Genomic DNA, 25678 nt, shown 5'->3' on the forward strand with positions numbered 1-25678 from the left:
ACGTAAGAACTAGTTTCTCAATTAGATTCTTATATATGCGACCATTGGAAACGGAAATCTAGGAGCCTCTATCGCTTCAAGCTCTGCTGAATGGGAGTACAGCGCAATCTAATATATAATGTAGATTGTGAGTGATGTAGTAACTTCATTTTTGGCTACAATCATCTGTGGAGTGTACACAGTACACTCTGAAGCCGAATAAAGTTTCCAGCGTTGTTATGTCCTAGACCAGCAATATATAAGCACAACCAGCACCGTTCGTGTTTGATCATCGACCGGTCAATCGATTTCGTTTGAGTAATACTGGCCGCCGCTTCCTTCGCGTTTGAATCAACTGACTTGCGGTTTGAAACATCAAAGAGTGTCTGTAATACAAGTCAAGCGTCCCAAATAGTCACGGTCAGGAACATCGGGCTTCAATTCCTGGAATGATGTAATCACCGAAGAAGACGACAACTTGTCTTGCAAAAAAATGAATTTCATACAAGCACATCAATCTCCTCGTACCCTGTCACTATGTGACTCGGTGTCGCTCGGTGCAGATGCCGCACACATGTATTTGCATATCTCTAGTCGGCTGTGAGATGACTTTAGGCTAGACAGACAACAATACATATATTACTGGCCGTTTCATATCAGCAGACCTTTCACATTTTATATTTTTCATGTCTTCATTTCCATTTTCTTTTGCCCGTCGACTGTTTCTCGTCTGATTGGCAAGGGCAAATAGAATCGCTTTTCCTATATATACGGCCAATCTATGCTGCTATACGTATACGTCTGCTATTCTTTGCATTCCAATCCAAAGAATCGCGATGTCTAGAGCTTTTATATACATTCACGTACAAAGGAATAATAAAGAGACTCTTTATGTTACCCCGAGTTATTTATTCGTTTATTATCTTCTAGGCAGAATCGGATAAAAAAAAAGTTGCCTGGAAAGCTATATTTATGACGTCTGCTGATTTCCGTTCAAAGTCCAGACTAGCGCCTACTTCCAGCGCAGGGAAAGAAAAAATCTCTTTGCCTGCGCTGACAAAAGATGTTTTGGATTATCTTGTACTCTTGTCTTAACTATTAAAAACTTGGCGTTTTCGGACTGCACTATAGTACTAGACATCACATGACATAAATTTAGTATCCAGTACATCCAAAACAATGGAAATACCAGCGCACACAGAAATGGACTACAGGGCAGCAATATACAATTAATAAGCCGGCGGGCCGCCAGTGATCCGTCGTTTGGCCACTTTTCTATCTCCTTGAGCTGGGCGGAGTGTATATAAGAAAGACTTGGCCATATAAGAAATGGCATTTTCTCTCTTGAATTTCTGATGGCTTGTCTTTTATATATTTGATAGAGGATGAAGAAGAAGATACAAGCTCTGAATTACAACGCAGACTATCTAGTATGTATGTATGTGCGGCGGTGCTGGGTATCAAGACTTTATATATAGCGGCCAGCCTTCATGTGAACGAGCAGTGACCCATAAAATATAGATGCAGATCTATCTGAAATTTATATTCATAAAAAAAAGCAGGAAAGTGAAAAAAATAAAGCGCTCACACACACAGAGAAGAAATGAGTGCACTAGCTGTGGCAGCGCATCTTTCGCTGTGCAGCTCAAAAGTGACTTTGTGGCATAGCTCCCAATAGGGTCGTGAGGGCTGAGGGGGTGTGGTTGATGATTAGGCAGTGTCTCGTCCCATGATGCCGACACATATCGGCCCCGCTTATACATACATCATCCGGTTCAAAGCCAGGCCAGGCCCATAGTTCTATTACATAGACGCCGTATAGTAATACACAAGCCGTGATCGGTAGGCGCCCAGAGAGTACACTATATAGCTATAACTAACTATATATATGTAGCAAACTCGATAGCAGGCCGCCCACTCTATACAAGAAGATTTAGAAGCGTCAAACGTTCAGCCCCGACCAGCACCAGCCCTTTCGCCTCTATAATAACATAGGGAAGTGTCAGCAAGACGAATGTCTGACACTATCACTTGCGCTATATTTCATATTAATAATTTAGTGTGTGTGTGTGTGTGTACAATACACGGGATTATCATGCAAGACCGATCTGTATTTTGTGTGACGGGCTATGAACTCTACGGGCGAATGAAAGCGTCGCTGATTTATTTTTTATTTTATTTTTTACAAAAAGGAGACCGAAACGAAAAAGGCGATGATTATTTTTAGCAACAGCTCTTTTTAAAAATAGTTAATAAGCACAGTTGGTTTTTACTTCCATCGTTATAAAGAATTATATTCTACACGCTGATAAAAGCGGAGTTGACTTTTAAAAAAAAATTAAGGCGACTAAGAGGTGACAAGTTTTTTTTCTCTACAAGTGGATTCACTTAACCAAAGGTTTGTTTTTTGTAGACTATAACAGGCTTTATTTGGGGCTTGGGGTGTGGTTTAAATATATTTACCAATTTGCAATGGAATCGTTGTTGAATGAAAGGTTAAATGTGCACTTAACAAACTACAAAAGAGATGATACAGTAGTTCTAAAGACAATCAGATTGTTCATTGTTGATGCGATCACGAACCACTTTGGAAATTACCTTTTTTGTGTGTTGTTGTTGCATATACACATAATTTGTGAAGCAGGCAACACGTGAGATAATTGATAAAAAATCTGCCGTCTAGTCTAGACGCTGTCGGATGCACGGGTCTTACAACGTCTAAAATGTCAAACTTGTTAGTTACTTATAATAAGGCAGATTTGGAGTACGCCGGTTGGACAGGACTCAACAAAGGGGTGCTGGTTATGTCATAATAATAATACGATAGGACCCCGTTCAGTCAAGCAGATATCATGGGGAAGTTGATGGAATAAACTTCTCAGATATCCAACTCTTTATATCCTTATGTGGCCGACTGTAATAAGCCTTTACTGCATCCTCGTCTATTTACCTTTGTACACATCTATTAACTCAATCAATAGTCTAATAGCATATATATTGTGACATTATCTGTAGCGAGGTATAAGCCTATTATCAACTACAAAATGGCCTATAATCTATACACCTGCTATAGAGTCAGTAGCCTACGTAGAGCAGGTCGGAGCAGGCAAAATGAAATAAGGCTGGTCGCCACGTGAGCCGACTATCCCCTGAAGCCCATGCAATCTCCAGCTCCAGGAAAACGTGATCAAATTTTAGGCATCCAGCAGCCAGTTTTAATTTTCGAGACTCGGGGTCGTTCTCTTAGACGATCTATTGATGGAGTACGCCGCGAGGCTGCAGCAGAAACTCGATCAACTTCTCTCAGCAGCGAATCAATAAAGAAACTGATTCAAAGAAAGACCCGGAATCTTTATGAAAGAGTAACGCAATTCAATTTTTGATTTTCACCACAGTGCAGTGCAGCATCATTTAGATTTCTTCGGCTTCTCCCTGTAGCGCCTTTTCCACCTCTTTCGTGTGACGAAGTTCAGTTAGGCGTTTGGATGAAATAGTTAAACAAGCTACAGCTCTATAGCTCATTCGCGCGTCCGTGAGCACATATACATAGTGTATATGGCAACCGAAAGCGCCAGCAAAAGCGTTTGATACCTTTACAGTCTTCGAGATAGAACCGGAGGCTTATAATATCACGCCTATAGCAAGTTCTTTTATGTAGCTTTGATGCTCCCTTTTTTTTCTATTCTTCTTCCGGCTGGATCAACGGTACTTGACTTATTCTGCTTTCATTTTTCAGCAGGCTGCTAGTCTCTGCCGTTGACTATGCATATTTGCCCATTTGCCGATGATAGAGTCCTATTGTTAGTCGCTTTTATCTATAAGTCGAAGTCGAAAGTTAAACTTTTCTCTTATGGTACACTTATGTTGGGCCAGATTTCAACGGCCCAAATCAAAAGGGTCATGAGTACTAAACCTACAGAGATGCTGAAAAAAAAACAATCAATTTGATATAGGTGCTGCTGGATGTTGGACGGAACGCCCTTGTCAATAACAGCTCCTTCTTCTAATTGATTGTTTCTAGATTGTAAAACCAAAAAAATTTCCTCCATCGCCTTGTTATTTCCCTCCATCGGATAGCGGACCTAGTCATTAATTAAAGCTGCCTATAATAATGCACCCCCGGTGATTTGATAGCTCTTATATAGTCTTTAGATATAAAAGAAATATAACACCGCCTATCAGCCAGTCAAGTTTATACAGCGACGAGAGAGATCAATATATGTATATAATAATAGCTCAACAGGCCAGGCCAACGTGTGCGTGTGTCTCTTTCTTGGTGGCCGCGCCCTAAAGTGAACTGCCGAACGTCTAGGCAGCAGAGAGGACTGAACTGCTGTCGAGTCTTTGTGAGAGAGGCTTGCCTTTCTTGGGATTGGGCTTGGAGACTAATGGACGGGAACAATTGGCTTATTGTGCATCCCCTCCCCACCGCCTCTTTTATATTTATACACACGACGTCATTGCAAATTGGTAAGACCATCTATTGAAATCGGGTTCATGTCCTTAACATTCGTTGTATAAATATTGGATCGTCGTAACAGTATAAGGGCGGGGCACACACAGACTAACCCGCTGATGTTTCCGACGTAAACCTTAGAGGTCCTTCGATCGTCCAAGCCACAGACATGATTTGATGATGCAACGAACAGACGGAGACTTTTGAATTTTGCAACATTCCAACGTGTTTATGTTGGGGGTATTTATGAGACTCTTATACACTCGTCCCGCTCTACATCGCCGCAGGAGAATACCGAGAAGTTGACCTTTGATTTTGGACGAACGGAAAGAATATAGCGAAGGAAGTTGTCACCGCTCTGAGAGGGATCGCCCAGTCCGGCAGCTGGACCCAAGGGGGAACACCCACTCTCGAATGCCGATCCCCTGGTGGATATAGTGAACTATAATACGACGGTCCTTAATTTGAAATGAACAGCTTTACCCCGCAATTTGGTAAATCGATTTCTTCCAGCGCTTCTTAGATTCGTTCACGAGTTTGAGATCACGTACCCAAAGGCAAATGGCTTTTTCACCTTATCACTCGCCGATATTATAATTATCTGTCCACATTATCCCCTCATTGAAACTTATTACGACTTATTAGAAAAAGTTTGAAGGTGCCGTGACGAAAGTCTCAAGGTCTAGGTATAGTATTCTTCTTTTTAATTCTAGTTGATATTGGACGGAAACGCATAGGCAAAAGTTATTGATTGAAGAGTAGGGGAGAAGCAGCTGCTGGGCAAGCGATGGACATCAAAATGTAATATAAAGTTCAAAGAGATATCTGCGCTGCGAGCACAGGGGGACGATGTATTAGGAAAGCGCATTTTTCACCGTAAGTCCGCGCCACCGGACTCACGAACTAATGAATGACGATCTAAGTTATGGATATGTATAGGTTGCGACACAAATAATTGCTTCGCAACCTGGAAAAAGTTATTTCTTCGAGCTTTTCTCGTCGTAGTGGCCATGCCCCACTCTGGGCAATGCTCAGTCACCTGGACGATCGCTCTCTAGTAGTACTTGGTGTGTATCGTGGATAAAAGTTGCTTGATTCATCTTATTCACGAGTGTGAGGTGCATATCGCTTCGAATGAGCACAGCAGCCAACGCTATCCGTCGACGACGATGTATCGATACCAATGAATAAAAAGTCAACCGTTTTTCGCGGTTTTTCGTCGAAATGAACTCTGATATGCAGCTGAATATCAAACTGTTGCAACACAGTTTGGGCGATTGGGAGAGTCAGAGAAAGAGAGAAACAAATGGTCGAAACGATGCCCAGCGGAAAAAAGGAAAACATTGGCCATTTGCAAAGTCGAACTAACGAAAAGTGGCGAGTTGCCAGCAGCGCTGCAGTTTCAAACTCGACAAAGAGCATCAATAAGGAGGCAAACGTGCTGGCCAATCATTGGTAGCGGATGTGCTCTTCTTTTTTAGCGTCCATCAACTTTGGGGTCGGCATAATTTGCCCCCCAGCAGCAGCAATGTCCTCCTGCCCCCAAACTTCCGACTGCTCTGCGTGCTGCACTTTCACGGAATCGGACATGTCTATTCGCCATTACGGCGGCTGATAACTCGACTGCACAAGACGGACGTGTCAAATTATTGCTGGACCCCGGGTCTTGCATCCGCAATGCCGTCAGCCATCAGCAAAGAAAGAAAAGATCAACTTTCTCGTCCAGCTCTCAACTTTGAGGGCGAATTGAGTTAAAGCTCACAGCAGCGGAAGAAGGGCGGAGGCGAGTGGAAACAAAAACGCAAGACGGCCGGTAATTGTCAAAGAATATACTGCCGTGCCCGGCCAAGCTATAGTGGCTTGATGGGAACCGTCCGACCGACGTCACCGGGGTCACGTCAAAATGGCTAACTGGCATGTCCACTGCAAATCAGCGCCGCAGCTATTGCGCATTGCTGATGGAAACCATAAATTAAAATTTGAAACATGAAATCTCTCCCGCATGTCGTCGGAAAACTTTCCAGTGTTGTATATCAATCGACGATTGTGTCGAGCACATATATAGCTGCGCTCTGCTTTTCCGCTCGTATAATATCTGAAAAGACACCAAATTCCAAATTGGCAGCGTTTTGTAACTGGCAACTGTAATACAAGTTGCTGCATGTTGGCGCCATATATAGATCGACGTCGCTGGACCTTTTGTTTTGTTGGGTTGGCTCGTTTCTCGGCAATAAAACGTCCATATTCTGTGCTGTGTGTATACACAAGAGCTACTACACTCTGTCTTTGTTTGCCTATCCTCACACACCCACCCACACCCACTCGCCTCTGGACTGAAATCAAACTTTCTTTTGTTGCGTGATATATATATTATATGATTGTTGTGTAGTAGCATAGCGCAGCAGCATATGCAGTGTGGCAGCAGCCACACACAAACTGTATTTCCGGAAGAGTGCAGCAAAGAGGGAGGGGGGGCACAGTTGGTGAGACAATCAGAAGTTGAGGCGAGAGGAGCATCTCGGGGAAAACCTTGGCTTTTTGACGATATTATACAAAGCCCTTGATGTGTTTTTATATACAATCCAGCAGAGCCATGCAACATTCTCCGAGACTCTCTCTTTCTCTCTCTCTCTCTCTCATCCCTTTTCATTTCGTCCAGCTCCTTCCTCTCTGGCACAGTTCCGCTCTGCCCTCGTGGGATTAGCACAAGAGTCTGAGAGTCAAGAGAACGAAACACAAACGCCACATCAAAGAGTCAAAAGAGACGAGTCGACTTGACTGGCCATGGCTAGCAGCTGTAGTGGATATAGCTGCGCATAGCACACACAGCAGTGGCCGGTTGTTCACCGTGATGGCCGGAGAGTAACTATATATACAGTCCACATGTCCAAACTCTTATACATATTCCAGTCTTATAAAGTGCCCGAAACCATTTATAAGACCCGGCGACTAATTTGCAAACATAACGAAATACACCGCAGCCATGCAGTCTTGCTCGGTGACCATTTTATGAGATTTAAGTGTAAGTTATATGTAGCTTGATCCGTATCGTATACCAACCATCTGAGTGTAGCAGTGCATATTATAGAGCCCTATATCCTTGATCTGAATGCCGTGGTGACACACGTTTTTACTGAGAAGAGAATTCAATGAAAAGGACTAGAAAATTACATCAGGGCTCCGACAAATTGAATTCATTTCATTTAACGGACATTAAAGATGTATGTATACTTCCTCGTTACTGCTGTATAATAAGCTTGTATGGTTTAATTGAACGTTAAACCATAAATCGAAGGGAAATTATGCATAGGATATAGAGCGCATTCGTGTTCAACGTACAACCGAATTTCATAGGAAATGAATCTGCGTGTTTTGAAAGCTTTTTTGTTATTATTACTTCAACAGAATTTTCGACGCAACTAATATTCAATGCGGAGCCGGGCGGATTGGTGAGGATTTCGGCGGACAGTTTTTTCTCCTTTTGCATGAATGAAGGAGAAGGATGGAGAAGTCTATTTGGAAGCGACGGATGAAGTGCTGCGCAATTTTCCATCAGACGTATTTATCAATCGCATTCACAAGGATCTCAAATTGGTCAAAAGGGAAAAAGAAAAAAGTAATGGAGGGAGAAAGAGATCAAAGAACAGACAATATGGGTGGGCTTAAATACAAAAGGAAATTATAAAATGCAACACGATCAATACGATTCGGAGCAGCTAGATATTGTCCTGCGATGTGTGTTGTGTAAGCTTCGTTTCAAGAGACAGCGACTGGAAATTATCATTCATCTTTTAAATACGTCTAAACTGTTACGCTCGTGCGGTTTGATGGGCTGCGCTAAATCGCCGCCCTTATTTCCTTAATTCTATCCGCTTTCTTCCAATTTCCGTCGCCTTTCAAATTGCACCGCTATTTGTCTTTTTTCTTCTCTCTCTCTCTCTTATTCGCGGACGGCCGCGTTGGCAATAAGTTCAGTTGTTATTACATACCTCGAGAGGAAGGAAGGATATCAATATATATACAAGCACCGTCCGGTCCAACAGCTGCGGGCAATTGTGTGTCATTCATTCTGGTGGACTCTCTGACGCTTGTCACTTATATCATCCGGCGGAATTTCTTTCGCAATTGCATATCATGCATCATATTGTCGCATAGAAACCGCCAGCGACAATCCCCACCCACACACACATATTCTCCGCTATATCCACCAGCAGACACTATGTATGTCGCTCCGTCTAAACTTTGTAATAATAATACTATCTAGATATATACTAGAAGGTATCACCAGCATACATCTAGCCACGGCCGTTCTGCTCATATTTATGGTTTCTTCTCCGCTTGAATATATTTGCCACCCGCCCCGGTCGAGCGAGTCGGCATGCATCAGCGAGGCCCTGCTGTTTCTTCGTCTGTATTATTATGTAGGTCTACACATTTTTGAACGGGCATAGTTTTGATGTTGCACATTTTATGGAATATATGGAACGAACGCTATATGTGCTGAATAAAATGATCAAGTGGCCTGTCTGTCATGAAGAGTTGTGTGAAGTACTATAGGCTGCATGGGCCCGGTTCGCACATACACAGCCCAGCAGCAGCAGAGAAAAGAATGGCGCAATAGTCGCGCACTTCCTGGCAAAAGCAGAAACCGACCGAGTCGATTCCTATACGCCAGTTATTTAAGACCGGTCGTTTATTCTTTTTTTTGTTTTGTTTGTCTTCTCCTCTCACGCTCCTTTTGTGCTCTGTGTCTGTGCAGGATGGCGGCAACGACCAGAAAAACAGGAACCGACGAACGCAAAAACCAAACGCCAAAAAATCCTGGCTTATTTCTTTTCCTTTCTCCGCCTATTCATTTGTTATGGCCGCCGTACATATAAATCGCGCGATCCAGCGCTGGCGAAAATGCAACAATGCTGCTGGGGAATAACTGTTGAGAAACAAAGCTGAAGAGAGATACTATATACACGCCAAGGAGGAGACATGCGTCATCATGCCCACAGACTATACACATCTAAATCAACATGAAATCGATGCGCTCAGCAGCATGCACGATGATGATGCAGCTGAGCAATTTGAAAATGATAGACGAGAGAATCGCGAAATCCTCCGCCGATGGCTCCCAATCACTTCTGCAGTCCCGGTTAGGACTCATTGCCAAAGGCCAACCAGCCGCATCTTTCCCGTGATGGATTGCTCTTGGCAATTACACGTCACGCTTGTAGTTGTGTGTAGAGTCTGTAGATGTATATATAGGACGAATACAGTCGAAAAGAGGAGGGAAAAATGAAATTTTTGTCGTTCTTTTTTTTTTTTTTGTTTCTTTTTCTTCCAAATGTTCTCGTCATCTTCCGATTTCCGAAAGATTTCAAATGGGCTCGTATAATTTTGGCATCAGCATTGACTGTTATGTGCGATGGTGTTTGCATGTTTATGTTGCTGCGCATTCGCCATCGTCTTTTATTTTTATTTATTTTCCCTTCTCTTTTGTTGGTGGGAGTGCATCCAAAATTTATTTGTCTCTCTCAGCTCTCTCTCGGCTCTTTCTTCCTTGATCGGCCGCCATAAAAACAGCCAGAAACTCGATGAACTTCGTAGTTGAAAGGATTTTTTTTCGACGTGGAATTAGATGGGGCGGTGATTAGGCATCGTCGTCGTCGTCACTCTCTTTTTCTCTCTCTCATCCTACATCACTTTGAGCGAGGAAATAATAATAAGATCAACCGCCAATTTTCGCGAACGATTATTCATGCGGCAACGGTTTGGGGGTCTAGTGGATGAGGTTCGACACGTTTGAACTCGGCATTTCATCCCCCCCAAAAAAAAAGAAAACGAAAAAAAAAAAAAAGCTCAAGACACATCACGTAAACATGTTTTGTTGATGACGGGACTGGCTGGCGCTGTCAGCTGACACATCTTTCAGCGTGAAACACCGAAAACTATCGATTTCATGCTTGAAAATTGTTAAAACAACCCCAAACAAAAACGTTTATACATAGTGAAATGTCGTTGTTTTTATATTATCAAAGCTGCGCATAAAAGCGCGTTTAATGGATAATCTCCGTTGCCGTAAAGTGCTTGCTATACGAATGTCTGAATTACCTATATAAATGATTATATAACGTATAGCTAGGCCGGGCTGTTTGTGCGTGTAATGCTTTCTCGCAGCAAATCCAAATCGTTGGGCTCTCGTCTCGAATGTGTTTGTCTAGACAAACGAAGGCGAGCAAACAATCAGTTTGAACAGACACCCACACGGCATAAAGGGCCGCAGGATCGAGCCATCGAGCGCTTGTGTTTAACCTATACACCTGATTGACTTGTCAGTCAAGATCCCGCGTGCAGTGGCCGCCGCCGCCGCCAGCCAGCGGATGGAAACCTATTTATTCTGTTTTCTATTTCCACTTCAAAAAAAAAAAATAATAATAAAGAAGAAGAAGCCACCTCCTACTCGCAGGAAGCGATCGCTTTCCTCCCGGATGTCTATATAAGTTGGCTTATAAGGAACCACACATATAGGCCTACATAAAAGGAATAGATCAAAAAGCAAAACTTTTTCTTCCCCTTTTTTAAATAATGAAGGCAGGAGCAGCAGCAGGAGGAGCGGCCATTTCTCATTGGGTTGGAAATGTAAAGAAAAAGCGAAAGAGAAAAGAATAGAGGGAGAAGATCAAAGATATACAATTATTGCGTGGAATTTCGGATTGTTTCTGTAACAAGCCAAGCACTCTGTGTGTGTATATATACGGGGAGAAGAGGGGAATGTACTCAATAAGTCTCATCGTCAAAATGTTACAGAGAGTAGAGATCTCGAGCATATAATATGTGTGTGTGTGTGGTTATATATACGCCTGTCTCTTTATAGCTATCATGAGTAGTAGTAGCAGTAGTAGTAGTAGTAGTAGGGTATATATAATAGCAGCCAGCCAGCCAGCTAGTGCACAAGTTCCTCGCTATTTCTTTGTGCTTTTGTTTCTGTGGCTCTTGGATGTTCTTCTTCTTTCTCTCCCTAGTTTTTCTTTTTTCTTTTTTCCAGCTTCACCCTAATTAGACTAGTGTATCCTGTTTGGAGGAGGATACAATGATGAATTACCCGCCGGCGCCTACTCAACCGAACCGGCACTCCAGACTCCACCCGTACGTATATAGGAAAGCCAATACCGTGCGGATGCGATTTTCTTTATACGGAACTATATACTTATAAATATATCCTATACTACTATACACATTCGGGTGGGTGTACACTGTACTCAATAAGCGGGTGTGTGTATACTTTTTTTTAATACGTAGGCATGGACCAGTTTTTCTCCTTTACGGGAAATGATTCGCGTAATCATCTCCCGATACAAATTGTGGCCGGAACCAACCAAATCAAATCAAATAATAAAAGGGGAACGCGTGGGCCGGATGGAAGTCCATGGGAACGGCCAGAAAGAGTACTCGGAAGTCGTAATAAGAGGGGGTAACAAAGAAAGCAAAAAAAAAAAAACAACAGACAGACAGAAGCTAAAAAGATGTTAGATACTTTTAACATTTTTTTGTCTCTTTTTATAGATTTTGACTCACCGGACAGAGTCAGGAAAACAACGGCGAAAAAAGATATTCGTGCCAGCGACATCGGGATGGTAGTTATCGGCAGCGGATCACTCTGTACGATTTTCACCGGCGACTGTCCTGTCGTGCTGGTGAGCGAATCGACCAAGTGAACACGAGACTCCCGAATTTGCAGCATTATTTCCAACGATGATGATACGTTTTCCCGTCTTCTCTGGGGACGGACGAACCCGACCCGCTCACGGCCTGCTCCGCTGCTGTCCTGTATATCCGCGATGCGCAACGGCAGTCTATACACATGCACACGGCACTAAAATGGATGGAATACACACTCGTTCTTCTTCGCTGGAAACGGTCGATTAAACTCTGCACAATAGTCAAACGGGAAATAGAAAAGAAAACGAAAAAAAAAACCAACGTAATAAAAAAAAAACCGAACAAACAAACAAAAAGTTTTGAGGCCAGAGAAAAGCTTTTTCCCCTCTCGAAAACGTATGTGTATTTTCTGACGCACCACTCCCGAGTCCAGCACTTGACGGTTAAAAAGATAGAAACCGTTGAAATGATCAGCGGCAGTCGGGGCAACTATACAAACGTTTCACCCCGGCAACTCCACCGTTTCTCAGATTAAACACAACAAACGATAGTGCGGAAAAGTAGAGAAGACCAGAAAATAAGACATTCACTTGGCGATAGTTCTTTTGCCCCGAAATCTACTAAGAAAACAAGCGCGGGCGGAGGAAGAGAGGCCAGCAGAGAAGATGGCCGGAGAAAATGTTGAGGGTCGGTCACTTATAGCTTGGCAACAAATGTCAACACACACAGACGAAAGGAAATTGAACTAATGAAACTGTAGACTGGTTGGATACGAAGAGGAGCTAGCACTCGCTGGTAAACCGAGACGGGCGGGATGATGGATGTATATACTCTGGTAGAATCAGTTTTTGGCTGCCACTAACTATGTGCCGATTCGACGCAATTTGCGCCCAGCAGGTTTCTATAGCGCTCGGGAGGGAGACGGAGGGCAAACGAGACGAGTCAGAGATGCAGAAAGTGACAGAGAGAAAAGAGCGCGAGTGCAACGAGTGCTTATAGCCACACAGCTCTAGCGCTGCTAGCTCAAGAGTTTCGTGCGTGATAGGCCTTTTCGGTACCTGCGCACTTGGACTCTTTCCCGTCGTCCCCGGTCCCGGCGTCTCTCTCCGCTAGACGATCCCGTCCATATTATAACTCTATGCTTAGATGCATTGAGCGCTGTGGCGTTTCTGTATATCTCTCTCCTCTGCTCCTTGATCCCGCGAAGAAGCGGGATCGCTTTTCGCAGAAGACATTTGACAACCACCAGCAGTAGAGCTGCTTCCATTCTTCACGTCGATCCTTGATTATTCTGACGTCGGTAGCTATATACGGAACGAAAAGGGTGTTGAACGTCACGTTGAGGGGTGGTACCCTGTGTGTATATTACATACGACTTCCGTCGTCCAGCTACTTATATCGTCCGTTTTCCGCATTACAAATCGGACAATCCGCTGGCTCTCGGTCACAAACTGCTGCGGGGTATAGTTGCGCATCTGTTGGCACACGTTAGTGCGTGGCGGACTCGCATCATAATACCCAATACTATCATTGATAACTAGATCGGCCACATAGTATCAGCCGAAGCGTGTAATTATATTTACCGCCAGTCCGATATTAATGTGCGATGCTATAATTGCACATAGACGCACAGATTACGGATGTTGTAACACAAAAGCAATTAATAATCGGCTACACACAGCCCAGTATTACAGAGGAGTTGACGGCTCACAAAAGTTAATTCGACTTTGCGCTGAACACCAAAAGATTTAGGCTAGATACTATATAACGTAAGGTGCGCAGCAGAGAGCGACGACTGTGCAGACGATCGAAATCTAAATAATGACATTTCTTCTCTCCTTTTCTTATTTCCTCCTTTTCCCGTTTCGAAATTCTGTGTTTTTATTCCCATCATTCCTCGCCCGCTCATATTCAAATACACATTTGGCCCGAATTGAAACAAAACAATATACAGCCCCGGCACAGAAGCCAGCACAGCACAGTATATACTTGGGCTAAATATCATTCAAAAATATGCAGGAATAATATCTAATATATAGACAGTCGAGTTATTATTTCACCCGGGCGCATATGCCGTGAAACTTCTCTCGTACAAGAAAAGAAAAAGGAAAAAAGTTTCACTAGCTCAATTCTGAAAATTCGGAGAATAAACGAACTAGACAAAAAAGAGCCATCGAGAGTGGGTGGTAGGTTTAAAAGAGGGTGCAAAGAGATATATATATATGTGATCGCCCCATTCGGCATGTAAATTTCTTTTTTTCCCAGAGATCACATCACATATCCGCGGCCGTTCTGAACGCACAAGGACACAGCCGCAGCCCAGCAGCAGTGAGTGGGCAAGTGGCATATAGATGTGCTGTGTATAGTCTTATTATTCTATATGTAAAGAGAGAGGCCGTTATAGTATTGATGAAGCTGTCGGTTGGAATTTTGATGTTGCTCCTCTCTTGTGTATACATCCAATATGATGTGGCGTCTCGCCGAGCTTTTTTCACCGAAAAGAAATCTTTTTTATTAAAAGCCAAACGTTTCCGTACAGTCCCTTTCTCTCTCTTCTGCACTCTCCACGGTTTCACGGAATTGATTCGCCACACCGACTGCTGCTGCTGCTACTGAACTGCACTTTTTTCTTCTCTATCTCTTGTTACCCGCTGCTGGAGTCTTTCAAATAGGCTTCACGTCACGTTCCCTGAAAGCCTCAAATGGCCACTTTCAATCCCGGCAGTTATATGTACATATACAAGACCCCCGCAACTGGAAAACGACCCAGTGATTAAATGTACCGCACTACTACTACTACGACTACCAACACTGAATGTAATATATAGTATCCATGTTTATACGGCGGATTGTCCATATTAGTAGAGTACACTGGCTGTCTATCCATTTACCGCGAGATCCCGCGATGCCGACTAGACAGGGATTCACTTTTGCTCGTAATTCGATAGAGTTTCCAATGTTTTCTTGTGAAAACAATTTTTTTCCTTTAGATCCGCATCTGAGTTTCGCCAATTTGCGGGGCCCGTGGATTCCCAAGACAGGCATCAAGCAGCTACAGAAGCCGGGAGGAAAGCTAAGGAAAATGGCAAACTTGTTTTTTATGTGTTGTCACTTGCCAGCACAGCCAGCAACATGGCGAAAAAAGAAATAGGAAAGAAATCAGATTCTGATGTTGACTTCCTTCCCCTGCTTGTCTGCTGCGTTTATAATATTGACATATTTATATGTGTGTACACAGTAGAGAGAGACTGTCAAAATATTTAGAGTTGCCAAAGCTATATATGTTGATGCGCATCGCCATGACTACACGTGACGACTATAGTAGGGCTACAGCTGATCACCAGTGCGCTGTGTGAGTGTTGCTGCTTTCAATTCCGCCGAATGTACGGCAGCGTGAACGCCCTCGAAGTTGCACTGCACACATCGTGTTTGTAACATTAGAGTAGTAGGCCATCATCCACTTATATGTGTTATCTCGTGGGCGAAGATATAGCCAGCGCAAAGTGGTAAAAAGTGCTATTAAATAAATATATACCTAAATAAAAATGAGAGATCCTATAAGGAACCTTTCGCTTTTTTTTTTTGGATATGTGTGCTGTGTGTGTCATAAGTCGGCACGTGCAATCGATCGGATTATAGATTCACAAACACACCCAACCTACTATATTGGTTGAATATTATTATTTTTTTCTTCTAGCAGGACGCTGGGTACGGAATTCCGTTCTGTGCGAGTTGAATAATAACGTCTGAATGGACGCCGAATAATAAATTTTTTTTTCTCCGATGTATTTACTGACCCCGAAGGCAGCACATGTTTTCCTTCCTACTACATTCGATCAAAATGATTAAGAATCCTCTCAAAAGAGTAAATACATATACCAGCTGATTCCCTCTTTCCTTATGCTTTTCTAAATTTTTATTTATCGATATTTTTGTTGGGAGGAAAAGGCGAGATGTAGAGAAATGATTTTGGTTGCACGCGTTCGAGTTTGTTGACCATATCCGTCTCATTCACGAAGTATCAACAAACTATAGAGAGCTACGAGAGAGAGTTCCTAAATTGCCACTATTATGCATCATCCGACTCTCTCGACAGCTAATACAAAGAGTGAAAAGTGCAGACTGGAATATACAGTACGTCTCCAATTCCGTATAGGATATACGGCCGGGATAAAGTCCCGGTCGACGGACTCTAGTTGTCGCCGCGCATCGAATCAAAAGGGAAGGCTGCATCACGCCCATTTGATTAGAATCATGCACGACTGATCCGCACACGTGTCCTACTGCAAGAGGAGGTTCAAACACCAAGTTCAGTACATGTCCCAAGACATGTCCCGTGCCTCTATTACTTATAGCTCGGAAATCAATCCCCAAGGTGTGTTGTGATTAAAAACAAATTGTCGAACATCAGATTGGATGAATATTTAATGAATAATGACATCACGACACTCGAGTGAAAAGCTCCCGTGTTTCCCATTCAGAATGAAATCTGATGTATTCTATTGCCGTTTTTCAAAAAAGTCCAGGACATAGAGAACGTTGTTGAAAGTTTGAAGTGTTACTATATAATATATCTAAAAGAGTTGAACATGTTCACTGACGTATGGGCTCAACTGCTGGTGACGACAAGTGAACTCGTTTCTTTCTTCCTTGACTCTATCAACTGCCGCTGCGCGCTATCCGCCATGTCTTTGCAGCTCTTATTCTCTTTCGTGTTGGGGCCTCTTTTTTGTTTGTTTTTGTTGTTTTTCACTTTCATTTTTCTGTCTCCGACACACACATGACGAGAGAACGGCGGCGGCAAAAGTTATGGAGTCATCAAAGATTGACCCGACTTTTCTCATGCCCGAGTGTTTGTATACTGTAGACACAGTGTACTAAATGAACTGCTGCGCCGGGCAGGCCCGGCACGCCATATAGTCTCCTCAGCAGAGCCTAGTATAGGATCTATTATTATTATTAGTTTATATGATGTATACTATAGACACACACACTCCAGCCCGTGGATTGCTGCTGCCCATAGGAGCATGGCAGCAACAGACGAGCAGCACCCGAGAGCGTCTTTCTTCTTATATACAAGAAATAATCCAATACAGCCAGGCTCAAGTATTATGAGTGCTATAAGCTGTTTGTGTGTGTGTTTGTCCTTTTTCTTGGATTTCCGCCACTAGAGAAAAAAAAATAGAATGGCCAACTTCTGACAGCTGCGTCGAGAGTATAGGCGCGGGGGGCTATTCTTTTCTCCTTTTTTCTTTATATTTCGCAGCTAGACACATTCATTCAGCTCGACTGGTCGTCTTTTGTGTGTGCAGCGCGCAAAGTCTAACAACTAGGACACACAACGCCAGCCCAATTTCACGCAGAGCAGAGCGTATAAGAACCAGAGCAATGGCTTGAGCAATGGCTGTAGAGTGTAGCCTGTACAAACATTGAGACTCAAGAGGAGAGAGAGAGCGGGCCGGCTGGTGCGGGTCTGGAAACCAAAACCAAAAATTAAATAAAAATACGAACGAACCCAAGAGAAACCGCGACCCCCCGGCCCGCCCCGGCCTTTCGTCCAGCGCCGGGGCATCGCCCAAGACGACCGACGGATCATCATTCAAGCTGGCGCATCGTCACAGGACGATCCTTACATATACTATAAATGTCATCAGGCCACATGCCATATATCCCGGCCCGTCCCGACCAACACATCGTTTTACACACGCCACCAAACTGTCTAATACCCAGCACAAAGCAGCGCATATATAGAACGAGCAAACTCTATGGAGTGAACGGGAGCTGCTGCTGGAAATCCTGCAGCCCCCCCCCCCCATACCACAGCAGCAGCAGCAACTTTTGGTCGTCGTATAACGTAATGAGGCCGGCGGCAGTGCCGGCCTGCTGGTTGATTATAGAGAGCGTGTAAAGACACTTCCGTGGCGTGTAATGATCCCGCTCTCTCTATATATGCTGTACATGTAGTCTAGAGTGTATATCTATGCATGGAAGAGTTGTCAAAGACGAACCGGCCGAGAGAGTGCTGGCCGGGGGACGGCGACGGCACAGATTGAATTCTGCAACTTGTGGGGTTTCATATTGATAACATATAGACATGGATGCATCAGGCCGTTACCCTCGGCGACGTATATACACTAAAACACTAGGGTTTTAGCCGGGCCTCGCCCAGCGTTTTGCAACTTTTACATATAGTTTAATCCTTGGAGTAGGACACACTTGGTCCCCATTTTCTGTACGGTATTACACCCGCGCTTGCAAGTTGCTCGTTGACCCTAGGCAGTTAAAGTGTGTTTATGCATACAGAGTTTACGTCAAAGTAAAACAATCAGCAGAATATCCTTCCATCACATGTTATTCTCTATATCGGTCTTTCCTTCTCAAGTTCTTGTACCAACCCCTGACGAGAGCATCTATATAGTACATGTACACACAGACGGTCTCGGTTCTTTATTGTGATATTATTTCTCCTTATATCTTTGGTCTCCATACCAACCGAAATTCCTAAAACACTACTTATAGACTGCCAGCATTCTATACGTATATTGCTATCTATAAAGTCTTTATATATATCTATCTATCTACGTTCTCATCATCAATCTCTCCGTACCCTTATTGCTCCTTCCGTCGGAATACCGCGGCAGACAAACACTTGTGTGAATAAAGTTTCATCCAGACGAGAAACTTGGCCGTAAGGAATTGAATGATTTGACTGCGCCTCTTCCATATACTCGTGGATGAATTTCAGTTAATGAACACAAACCCCGGAATTCAAAAGTGAAATAATAATATGGGCTGTATCATATCCGCTAGAAATAATTTTCTAAAAGTACTCAAATAACTGACAAAAGTATATTACGAAAAAGGTCGTGGTTTTCAAACGAGAAAAACACTTTTCCATCATTTGCTGGGCGCCAAAGGAAGATGGATTAAAATGGTTATTCTCCAATTGAGGCTGATGGACCGTTAATGTAAATGCGGCTACAACAAAGAATAGACTTTGTTCTCTGCGAGGTTCTTTGTGAACATCATTCTCTTGCCTGTAGATACGCTATTGTGGTCGGTTGAAATATGAACGTAGTTTGTATATGACGCACAAAGGCCAACCAGAACTAAACAAATATAGCCATCATCTTTGCGATACATCAAAGTCGGAGATAACATGTCCTACTTTTTCCCGGTCAATGAGACGAGGCTTCATCGCAGGTTCTCAAGGTTTTTGTTGACCTGTGTCTAGACATAGACACACATTGGTTCCGTTCAATATTACCAAAATTCATCATTTGAATTAAAAACGTTTATTTGAAGTGTAGACCCATACTTTACCAGGGTCTATATATAGTAATTGCTCACATACATGGACGGATTCATGTTCAAACGCATCGATCCGCTCTCTCTTTTTAGTAATACTTTTCATTCGTTGCTTTGCTGGCACACCGTTCAGTTGGTTCGCAGTACTCGCAAATCACTAGCTGCTTGATTCTGATTCGAATGTTCCACGTCTTGATCTATATAATTCTGGGTGAGATTCTGCTGCTTATAACATCTGAATACCAGCGGCACCACTATATTATCGCGATAGTGCTGAGACTGCTAGTCTGGCTATATGCACAGTGCATGTTTTGTTTTCATGCGGATTCCCTGGAGACGTTATTGTGCATCACATTGTTGGATCATTACAGACGCTAAGCTGCAGCACGGTGCACAAACAGATGTACATATACTCTGCGTCTCTACGGTAGTTTACCATCAATTTCGCTTCGCACCGACGACTGTCGGAAGCACCGTGCGTTTTGTAGTTGTTAGCAGCTGGATAAAAAGCGAAATAAATAAGTCACACATAAAATGTGGGAAGGAAATCACTAACAACTTCCCCCTTTTTGTATTATTTATTTCGGTGGGACGTTCCTCTCCGCTGATGGCTTCTTCGTTATTCATCTCCGATACACTTGTATTCACAGCAGCAGCAGCGACGGTGACTCAATGAGAACATGCATTTCCGGTTGCTGTCAATCTGCTTTGCTCGAGTGCAGTCCGCAATTGCTCTCTCAATAACTCGAGCAATAATTCCAGGAAATCCTAGATCCTTTTTTTTATTTTTATCTTTGACTTTTCTCCCAATTTGCGCTGCGCTGAGCCAAAAAGCCGCCAACTTGTTTTTGCCAATTACTATACACTCGTCGCGTTTCCGATGATTTTTCTTCCTCTTCATTTCCTTTCCGTGAATTCGCATGCTGAGCACATGATTGATTGCTCCGAAATAACGCATTTCAACACTGCGCTGCGAGGAAGGATTTCTGCTCGTCACGTTTTTCTATCGGCCACGTTCACTTCTGCACCAGAGGAGTACGTGATCGCCATCTGTGAGTGGTGTGGTGTTGTATCAAACGTCAAGTATATTTTTTCTCATTGAAAGTTGACTACTCTATTTTCAGCGTGGACGGTTGCATTATCATACAAGTCTCGTGATTCTATTCCGCACCAGCAAGCGACTCCACTCACCGTATCTAACAGACTTGATTGCCATTTTATGCATTTGTTAATAACCTTTTTATTTATTATATGCAAATTGATGCGAGTAGGAGGAGAATGGCGGATGGAAGCTTCGTCTTCGTACTTAAATGTAATTAACATGCAGGATAAAATTAATTGAAGTTGTTAAATGATAAAATGTATGCAAATAAGCCAAAAGGAAGGTAGTAGTGTCCGGTAGTGTCTAAACTGGATACACCCCCGTAATTCATTGCATGCGCGCTGCACCTTAATTGGACCACACCGTTTTACGATTCGATGTGAGATCGAGTCACAATGTTTTCGTTAGACACACACTTGCTTTAATTCTTTAAAACGAGAATCCCTGGAGGTCTTCCTTCTGTTTTATCTAGAGAAGTGGCAACAACCCTGTAAAGCTGTAATGAACGCGCAACACAGAACGGCGTCTGCCATCTGTGAGCAGTGGCTTTCACAACACAAGATACAGTGCCATCAAAACATCCAGATGTTTTCATTTAATTTAATTGTCATTCATTTTAATCAAATCTTGTTTTCACCAATTTTTTTTTCGTTGCGCGATTAGGTATTTAAGCATTTTGCAAATTTGAATGATGTTTTATTTTCGTGCAAACAGCGTTGCATGCATCCCGGGTATTTACTAAAGAGAAACTACGCAAGAAGCGTCTGTAGTGTGAACTCGGCATCAACATTTCAATAATTTCACGTTTTGACATTTCGTTCTCGACTCTTGTTAAGGAGAACATAGACAAAAAATTGTGAAAATTCATCAGAGTTTGTATGACAGTCTTTATTGTTTGGTCCGTAATTTCAATTTTTAACAAAATTTTACAATTATAGTTTGAACAGAGTATAATGGATGACGATGTCCAGGCATGTCTAGATACACCATTGTCTCACATCAACGGAGGGGGCATTTCTTTCGTCGTTCCTGATCCTGATTCAAACTCCTCAAGTACTACACTACTACAGTTTTAAAATTATTATGTCTCATGAAACAGAATTGAGCTGGATCTTGGTTTTTTGGGGGGAGATTTTCACAGCGAGAGACGGAAACTTTTTTCTTTATAAAAATTACACATATTTCATTTTTCAGGTGGTGCTCTGCAGAATCAACAGCAAGTGCCACAATCCAAATATGCACAACTTCTTGGTATACATTACTCTACATTATACATATTTTTATTGATTCATTTGACTTTTTGATTGCAGCTGTAATTGAGGACATGGGAAAAGATATCCGTCCTACTTATGCTGGAAGCAAGAGCAGTGCAGAACGCTTGAAGAGAGGAATTGTTCATGCTCGCATCCTAGTTAGAGAGTGTTTATTGGAAACCGAGAGGAGTGCTAGACAGTAGACAACCAAAATGGAAAACATAAGAAAACTTGAGTCCTGGGACACACGGCTCTATGCTGACTGTGTAGAATTCTGTCCTTTTGAACCTTATCTTTCTATAGCCATCTGTGGCACCTATCAATTGTGTGAAAGTGAAGCGGCTCGCGTCGGTCGTCTCAGTCTCCATTCCGTCGATCCCGAAAACATTGATTTGACTCCTATTCAACTAGTTGACACTCCCGGCATCCTCGACGTGAAATGGTGCCGTAAAAAATCCCACAATCAAATATCTTTGGCCGTTGCCAATTCGATCGGCCAAATCGTCCTATACAGTTTCGATTCCGACATTTCAATCAAGCAGCAGCACGTGCAAAACATTGGTGATGGTGGTGCAGGCCGTTTAGCTTTGTCGTGCGATTGGTACGAAGGTTACAAGATTGCCGTCAGCGACTCTAAAGGTGAAGTGTCGTGTCTGAATGTCAGCGTTGAAGGATCGGAACCGATCAGTAACTGGAAGGCCCACGATTATGAAGCGTGGGTTGCCTCATTCGATCGCCACTCTGACCAGCTCATCTATTCCGGCGGCGATGATAGTTGCTTCCGTCTATGGGATCTTCGTGACACGACCAGCCCGGTGTTGGCCAACAAGAAAGCTCACCAGATGGGGGTGACGAGTATCGAAACATCACCTGTCGACAGCAACATCTTGGCTACTGGCAGGTATACAGGTGAGATGATGTAATTACTATTGATGTTCAACCTTTTCTCTTTTTTCCTCGGTAGTTATGACGAGAGACTGTTGCTATGGGACAAGCGTCACATGAAAAGCTGGATGAGCGAAACAAACCTTGGAGGGGGTGTATGGAAGCTCAAGTGGGAACCCGGTAGCGCTCGCCACCTTTTAGCGGCTACGATGCACAACGGTTTCCATCTGATTGATTGCTGCCGCCCTTCCTTGGAAAAGGACGCGAATCCGCTGTCGTTCGATCCCAAGATTGTCGCCTCATATCGAGAGCATTCAAGCCTGGCTTACGGTTGTGATTGGGCAAGACTATTGTCACCATCTACTGGACGGCGGACGATTGCTTCGTGCTCCTTTTACGATCACTCTCTTCACGTCTGGTCTTGGCTACCCTAGACGCAATTAGATTATGGACGACCGACGCTGATCTTTCACCCTCCTTAACATTTATCGTTTTCCTTCTTATTATTTTGTCAGAAACGTTCGACAGCGGTTCGATTTAACAATCGACAAAATGTACTGTATGTGCGGAGCGAAATGCCGAAATGGATTAAAGAAAGTAACGCAAAACTCTTCCAATTTGTTGTTTTGTTTAGTTTTTGTCCAGCTTCGCTATACAATCATACGATATTACGATACCACAGTTTTTAAACAAGACACAGATATATAAAGATCAATACTTTTGAATTGAACATAAAAATTGTTTTCTAATATTTTTTTAAATGTGTGGGTGTGTGTGTTACGTCGACGGATCGAAGGTAGAGAGAGAAATGTAGAAAAAGTAGACGAAAGTTGGGGATGTAAAGACCGTCCAACTTCTTATTTCGCGAATCGATTTAACGAGCTGTTTTACTTCCGACAAGAGTGTGCCAGTGCCATCCTCTTCCTCCAATACCACGATTACGTTTGGCTGGCTGATGACGGAGTGAGGATCGAGTGAGTGGAGGTGAAAGAAAGAAAAAAGGGAGAAGAAGCGACGGGGGAAATATAAAAAGAAGGAGATGGTTCATTTCGGAATTGGCCGGTGGCCCATCTTCTTTTGCCTTGATGGGAGAGTTTGGCAGCGTCGATGCAGGCATTTCGTCTTGGAAGAGTCTCCCGGCTCCATATTTCACGTACGATCGCGCTCGTTTCACGTTTTACACACACACATATACACACAGTCTAGAAGAAGAAAAAGAGGACATGGGGGGGGGGGGGAAAGAAGACGACGGATAAATGGAAAGAGAAACGGACACAAACATTTTTTTGGGGGGGACTGATGGGCAGGGAGGAGGGAAAAAACATCAAGGCGAATAAGCGTATTTGGGTATTTTGTCTTTCATTTTTGTGTGTGTCGGTGTTGTTTTCTCTTCTTTTCTCTGCCCGTGTATTTACTACACGATAGGGGGACACGAAATTATATGCACGACACTTTCGAATATTTTCCTGTAATAATAGTCATTTTGAATATATCATGATAATGATTGATAACTAAATATATATATTTATATATTTATGTATATATAAGATTTTTGTTTGGAGAGACAGGCAGAGAGAAAAGATCGGTTTGTATACATTTTGGCAATCTCGAACGAATGATTTTTTCACGTAGGCCTATAGCATTTAGGTATACTGGTATATAGATGGACATCGCATTCATACTTGGTTTTTTTTTTTCATTTGGATATCTAGGGGGGTGGTGGTTGTCTTGACAACGACGCCGGATGTGTTGCCAAGAGTAACAGCAGCAACTGATGAGAGGTGCGGAAATTCAAGAAGAGGCTGGGTGGGTTTGCTAGGGGGGGGGCATTCTACATCGACAATTTTTTTCGCATGTTCATTGGATCATTTTTTTCCCCCATTTTTACTTTTTAAATTGAATTTTATTTTGGAATTGCAATGGATGAAATAGGGTTGCACGTTTCTGGGAGGAAATACGACGCGACAAAATGGTCACAAAAATAGAAAATTTGATTCATCATCTTCATCAGTACATCATGTTAAACAGACGAGTAAGTAATAATAATAGTCCTTTTTAGTATTCCCTCTCTCTCTCTCTTTTTCTTGTGACGCACGATATATATCGAATGGGGGGTGGGGGGCTAGGCATTCGGCAGCAGCATATAGGGGAAGATCAGAGTGGGTGATAATAATACATGGAGTCATCCGTCAAACGAAAGGAGAAGAAGGAAAGAGTATAGAGAGAGAAGCGACGGTGTTTCATTTCCTTTATTCGCCTAGCTTCATCAGTGTCCGCGCTGGTGTTGGCGTGTTTCTAATTCTGACGTCAGTTTTGGGCTCCGCTTCCTTCTATTGAAAGCGCGTGTCACTTTCACGTTCCTTGGCTTTCCCGTTGCAAGGTTGATCAGTCCGTCCGGAATCCTCCTATTCTTTCCGGCGGCGGATGTTCCGGTGCCCGTTGTTGTTGTGGCAACGGTGAGGGGGAAAAGGAAGAAGCCACCAACAATGCAAACCCAACAAAATCAGAGAATCCGGTCGAAGGGAATTAGAAAAAAAAAACGAGAAAAGTGGAAACGGTGACCCGATTGTCCGCTGCACGGCGCGGACGAATCGATCACGAGAAATGACGGCGTCGGTGGTTATTATTTAAAAAAAAAAAAAAAAAAACAGGAAAAGGGAAGATGGCGGGCGGGCAGGTTATTTCTTTCCTTTCACTTTTTCTTTTTCTTTTTCTTTCTTCCCTGAATGATAATTTATATGTGAAATTTGGTGCCGTGGGGTCTATTTGTCTTCGGCAGGTTCGACAGTTTCCTTGCACTCGGCCAGCGCCTCGAATTCAATCTTGCGCACCAGCTCGGTGGGCGTCAGCGGAATGATGTGCTCGGGCGGTAGGCCTGTGACGCCCATGATCTCCTGCTCCTTCCAGAATTGATAGTTCCGCTTCATGTGTTGCAGCAGTTCGGGCACCTCGGCGTAAGCTGCGCAAATAATAATAGATGGAACGTCAGAAAAATGCGCGTCTCCTCCAACTCAGACTGCTCTTATATGAGCCCACAATAAGCCA

The 25678-nt window shown here is 43.2% G+C and overlaps 4 protein-coding genes across 6 annotated transcripts in view; 2 read left to right on the forward strand and 2 right to left on the reverse strand.

The window, feature by feature from the left end:
* The window catches only part of LOC124328376 (hemicentin-1-like), a 29714-nt gene extending 16665 nt beyond the window's left edge, over positions 1 to 13049 (reverse strand). Inside the window, exon 1 of the mRNA XM_046787131.1 lies at positions 12002 to 13049. Coding sequence (XP_046643087.1) covers positions 12002 to 12167 — 166 coding nt within the window. The 5' untranslated portion in view covers positions 12168 to 13049. The remainder of the gene's footprint in view (positions 1 to 12001) is intronic.
* Positions 13050 to 21227: 8178 nt separating this feature from the next.
* LOC124328852 (cyclin-dependent kinase 2-associated protein 1-like) lies at positions 21228 to 22188 on the forward strand. Its single transcript, XM_046787664.1, has 4 exons — positions 21228 to 21371; positions 21434 to 21548; positions 21690 to 21746; positions 21806 to 22188. The coding sequence occupies exons 2-4, from the start codon at positions 21449 to 21451 to the stop codon at positions 21949 to 21951; spliced, it is 303 nt and encodes a 100-aa protein (XP_046643620.1). The 5' UTR covers positions 21228 to 21371; positions 21434 to 21448; the 3' UTR covers positions 21952 to 22188.
* LOC124328850 (diphthine methyltransferase-like) lies at positions 21961 to 23244 on the forward strand. Its single transcript, XM_046787663.1, has 2 exons — positions 21961 to 22649; positions 22713 to 23244. Exons 1-2 carry the CDS (start codon positions 21961 to 21963, stop codon positions 23065 to 23067), a joined length of 1044 nt encoding a protein of 347 aa, XP_046643619.1. The 3' UTR covers positions 23068 to 23244.
* A 1093-nt stretch (positions 23245 to 24337) lies between these two features.
* Positions 24338 to 25678, reverse strand: part of LOC124328849 (high affinity cAMP-specific and IBMX-insensitive 3',5'-cyclic phosphodiesterase 8A-like) — a 35851-nt gene continuing 34510 nt past the window's right edge. For all 3 annotated transcript variants that reach the window (XM_046787661.1, XM_046787662.1, XM_046787660.1), the window contains exon 19: positions 24338 to 25592. In XM_046787661.1, coding sequence (XP_046643617.1) covers positions 25396 to 25592 — 197 coding nt within the window. In that variant the 3' untranslated portion in view covers positions 24338 to 25395. The remainder of the gene's footprint in view (positions 25593 to 25678) is intronic.

This window comes from Daphnia pulicaria, chromosome 3 (assembly GCF_021234035.1).
Source record: "Daphnia pulicaria isolate SC F1-1A chromosome 3, SC_F0-13Bv2, whole genome shotgun sequence".
NCBI classification, from domain to species: domain Eukaryota; kingdom Metazoa; phylum Arthropoda; class Branchiopoda; order Diplostraca; family Daphniidae; genus Daphnia; species Daphnia pulicaria.

Bases quoted from the DNA above. Each gene is read 5' to 3' on its own strand.
- LOC124328852 (XM_046787664.1), top strand. From the start codon at position 21,449: ATGGATGACGATGTCCAGGCATGTCTAGATACACCATTGTCTCACATC. The intron at 21,549-21,689 runs GTACTACACTAC...TTCATTTTTCAG, and splicing joins TCCTGATTCAAACTCCTCAA to GTGGTGCTCTGCAGAATCAA. The intron at 21,747-21,805 runs GTATACATTACT...TTTTGATTGCAG, and splicing joins CAAATATGCACAACTTCTTG to CTGTAATTGAGGACATGGGA.
- LOC124328850 (XM_046787663.1), top strand. From the start codon at position 21,961: ATGGAAAACATAAGAAAACTTGAGTCCTGGGACACACGGCTCTATGCT. The intron at 22,650-22,712 runs GTATACAGGTGA...TTTCCTCGGTAG, and splicing joins AACATCTTGGCTACTGGCAG to TTATGACGAGAGACTGTTGC.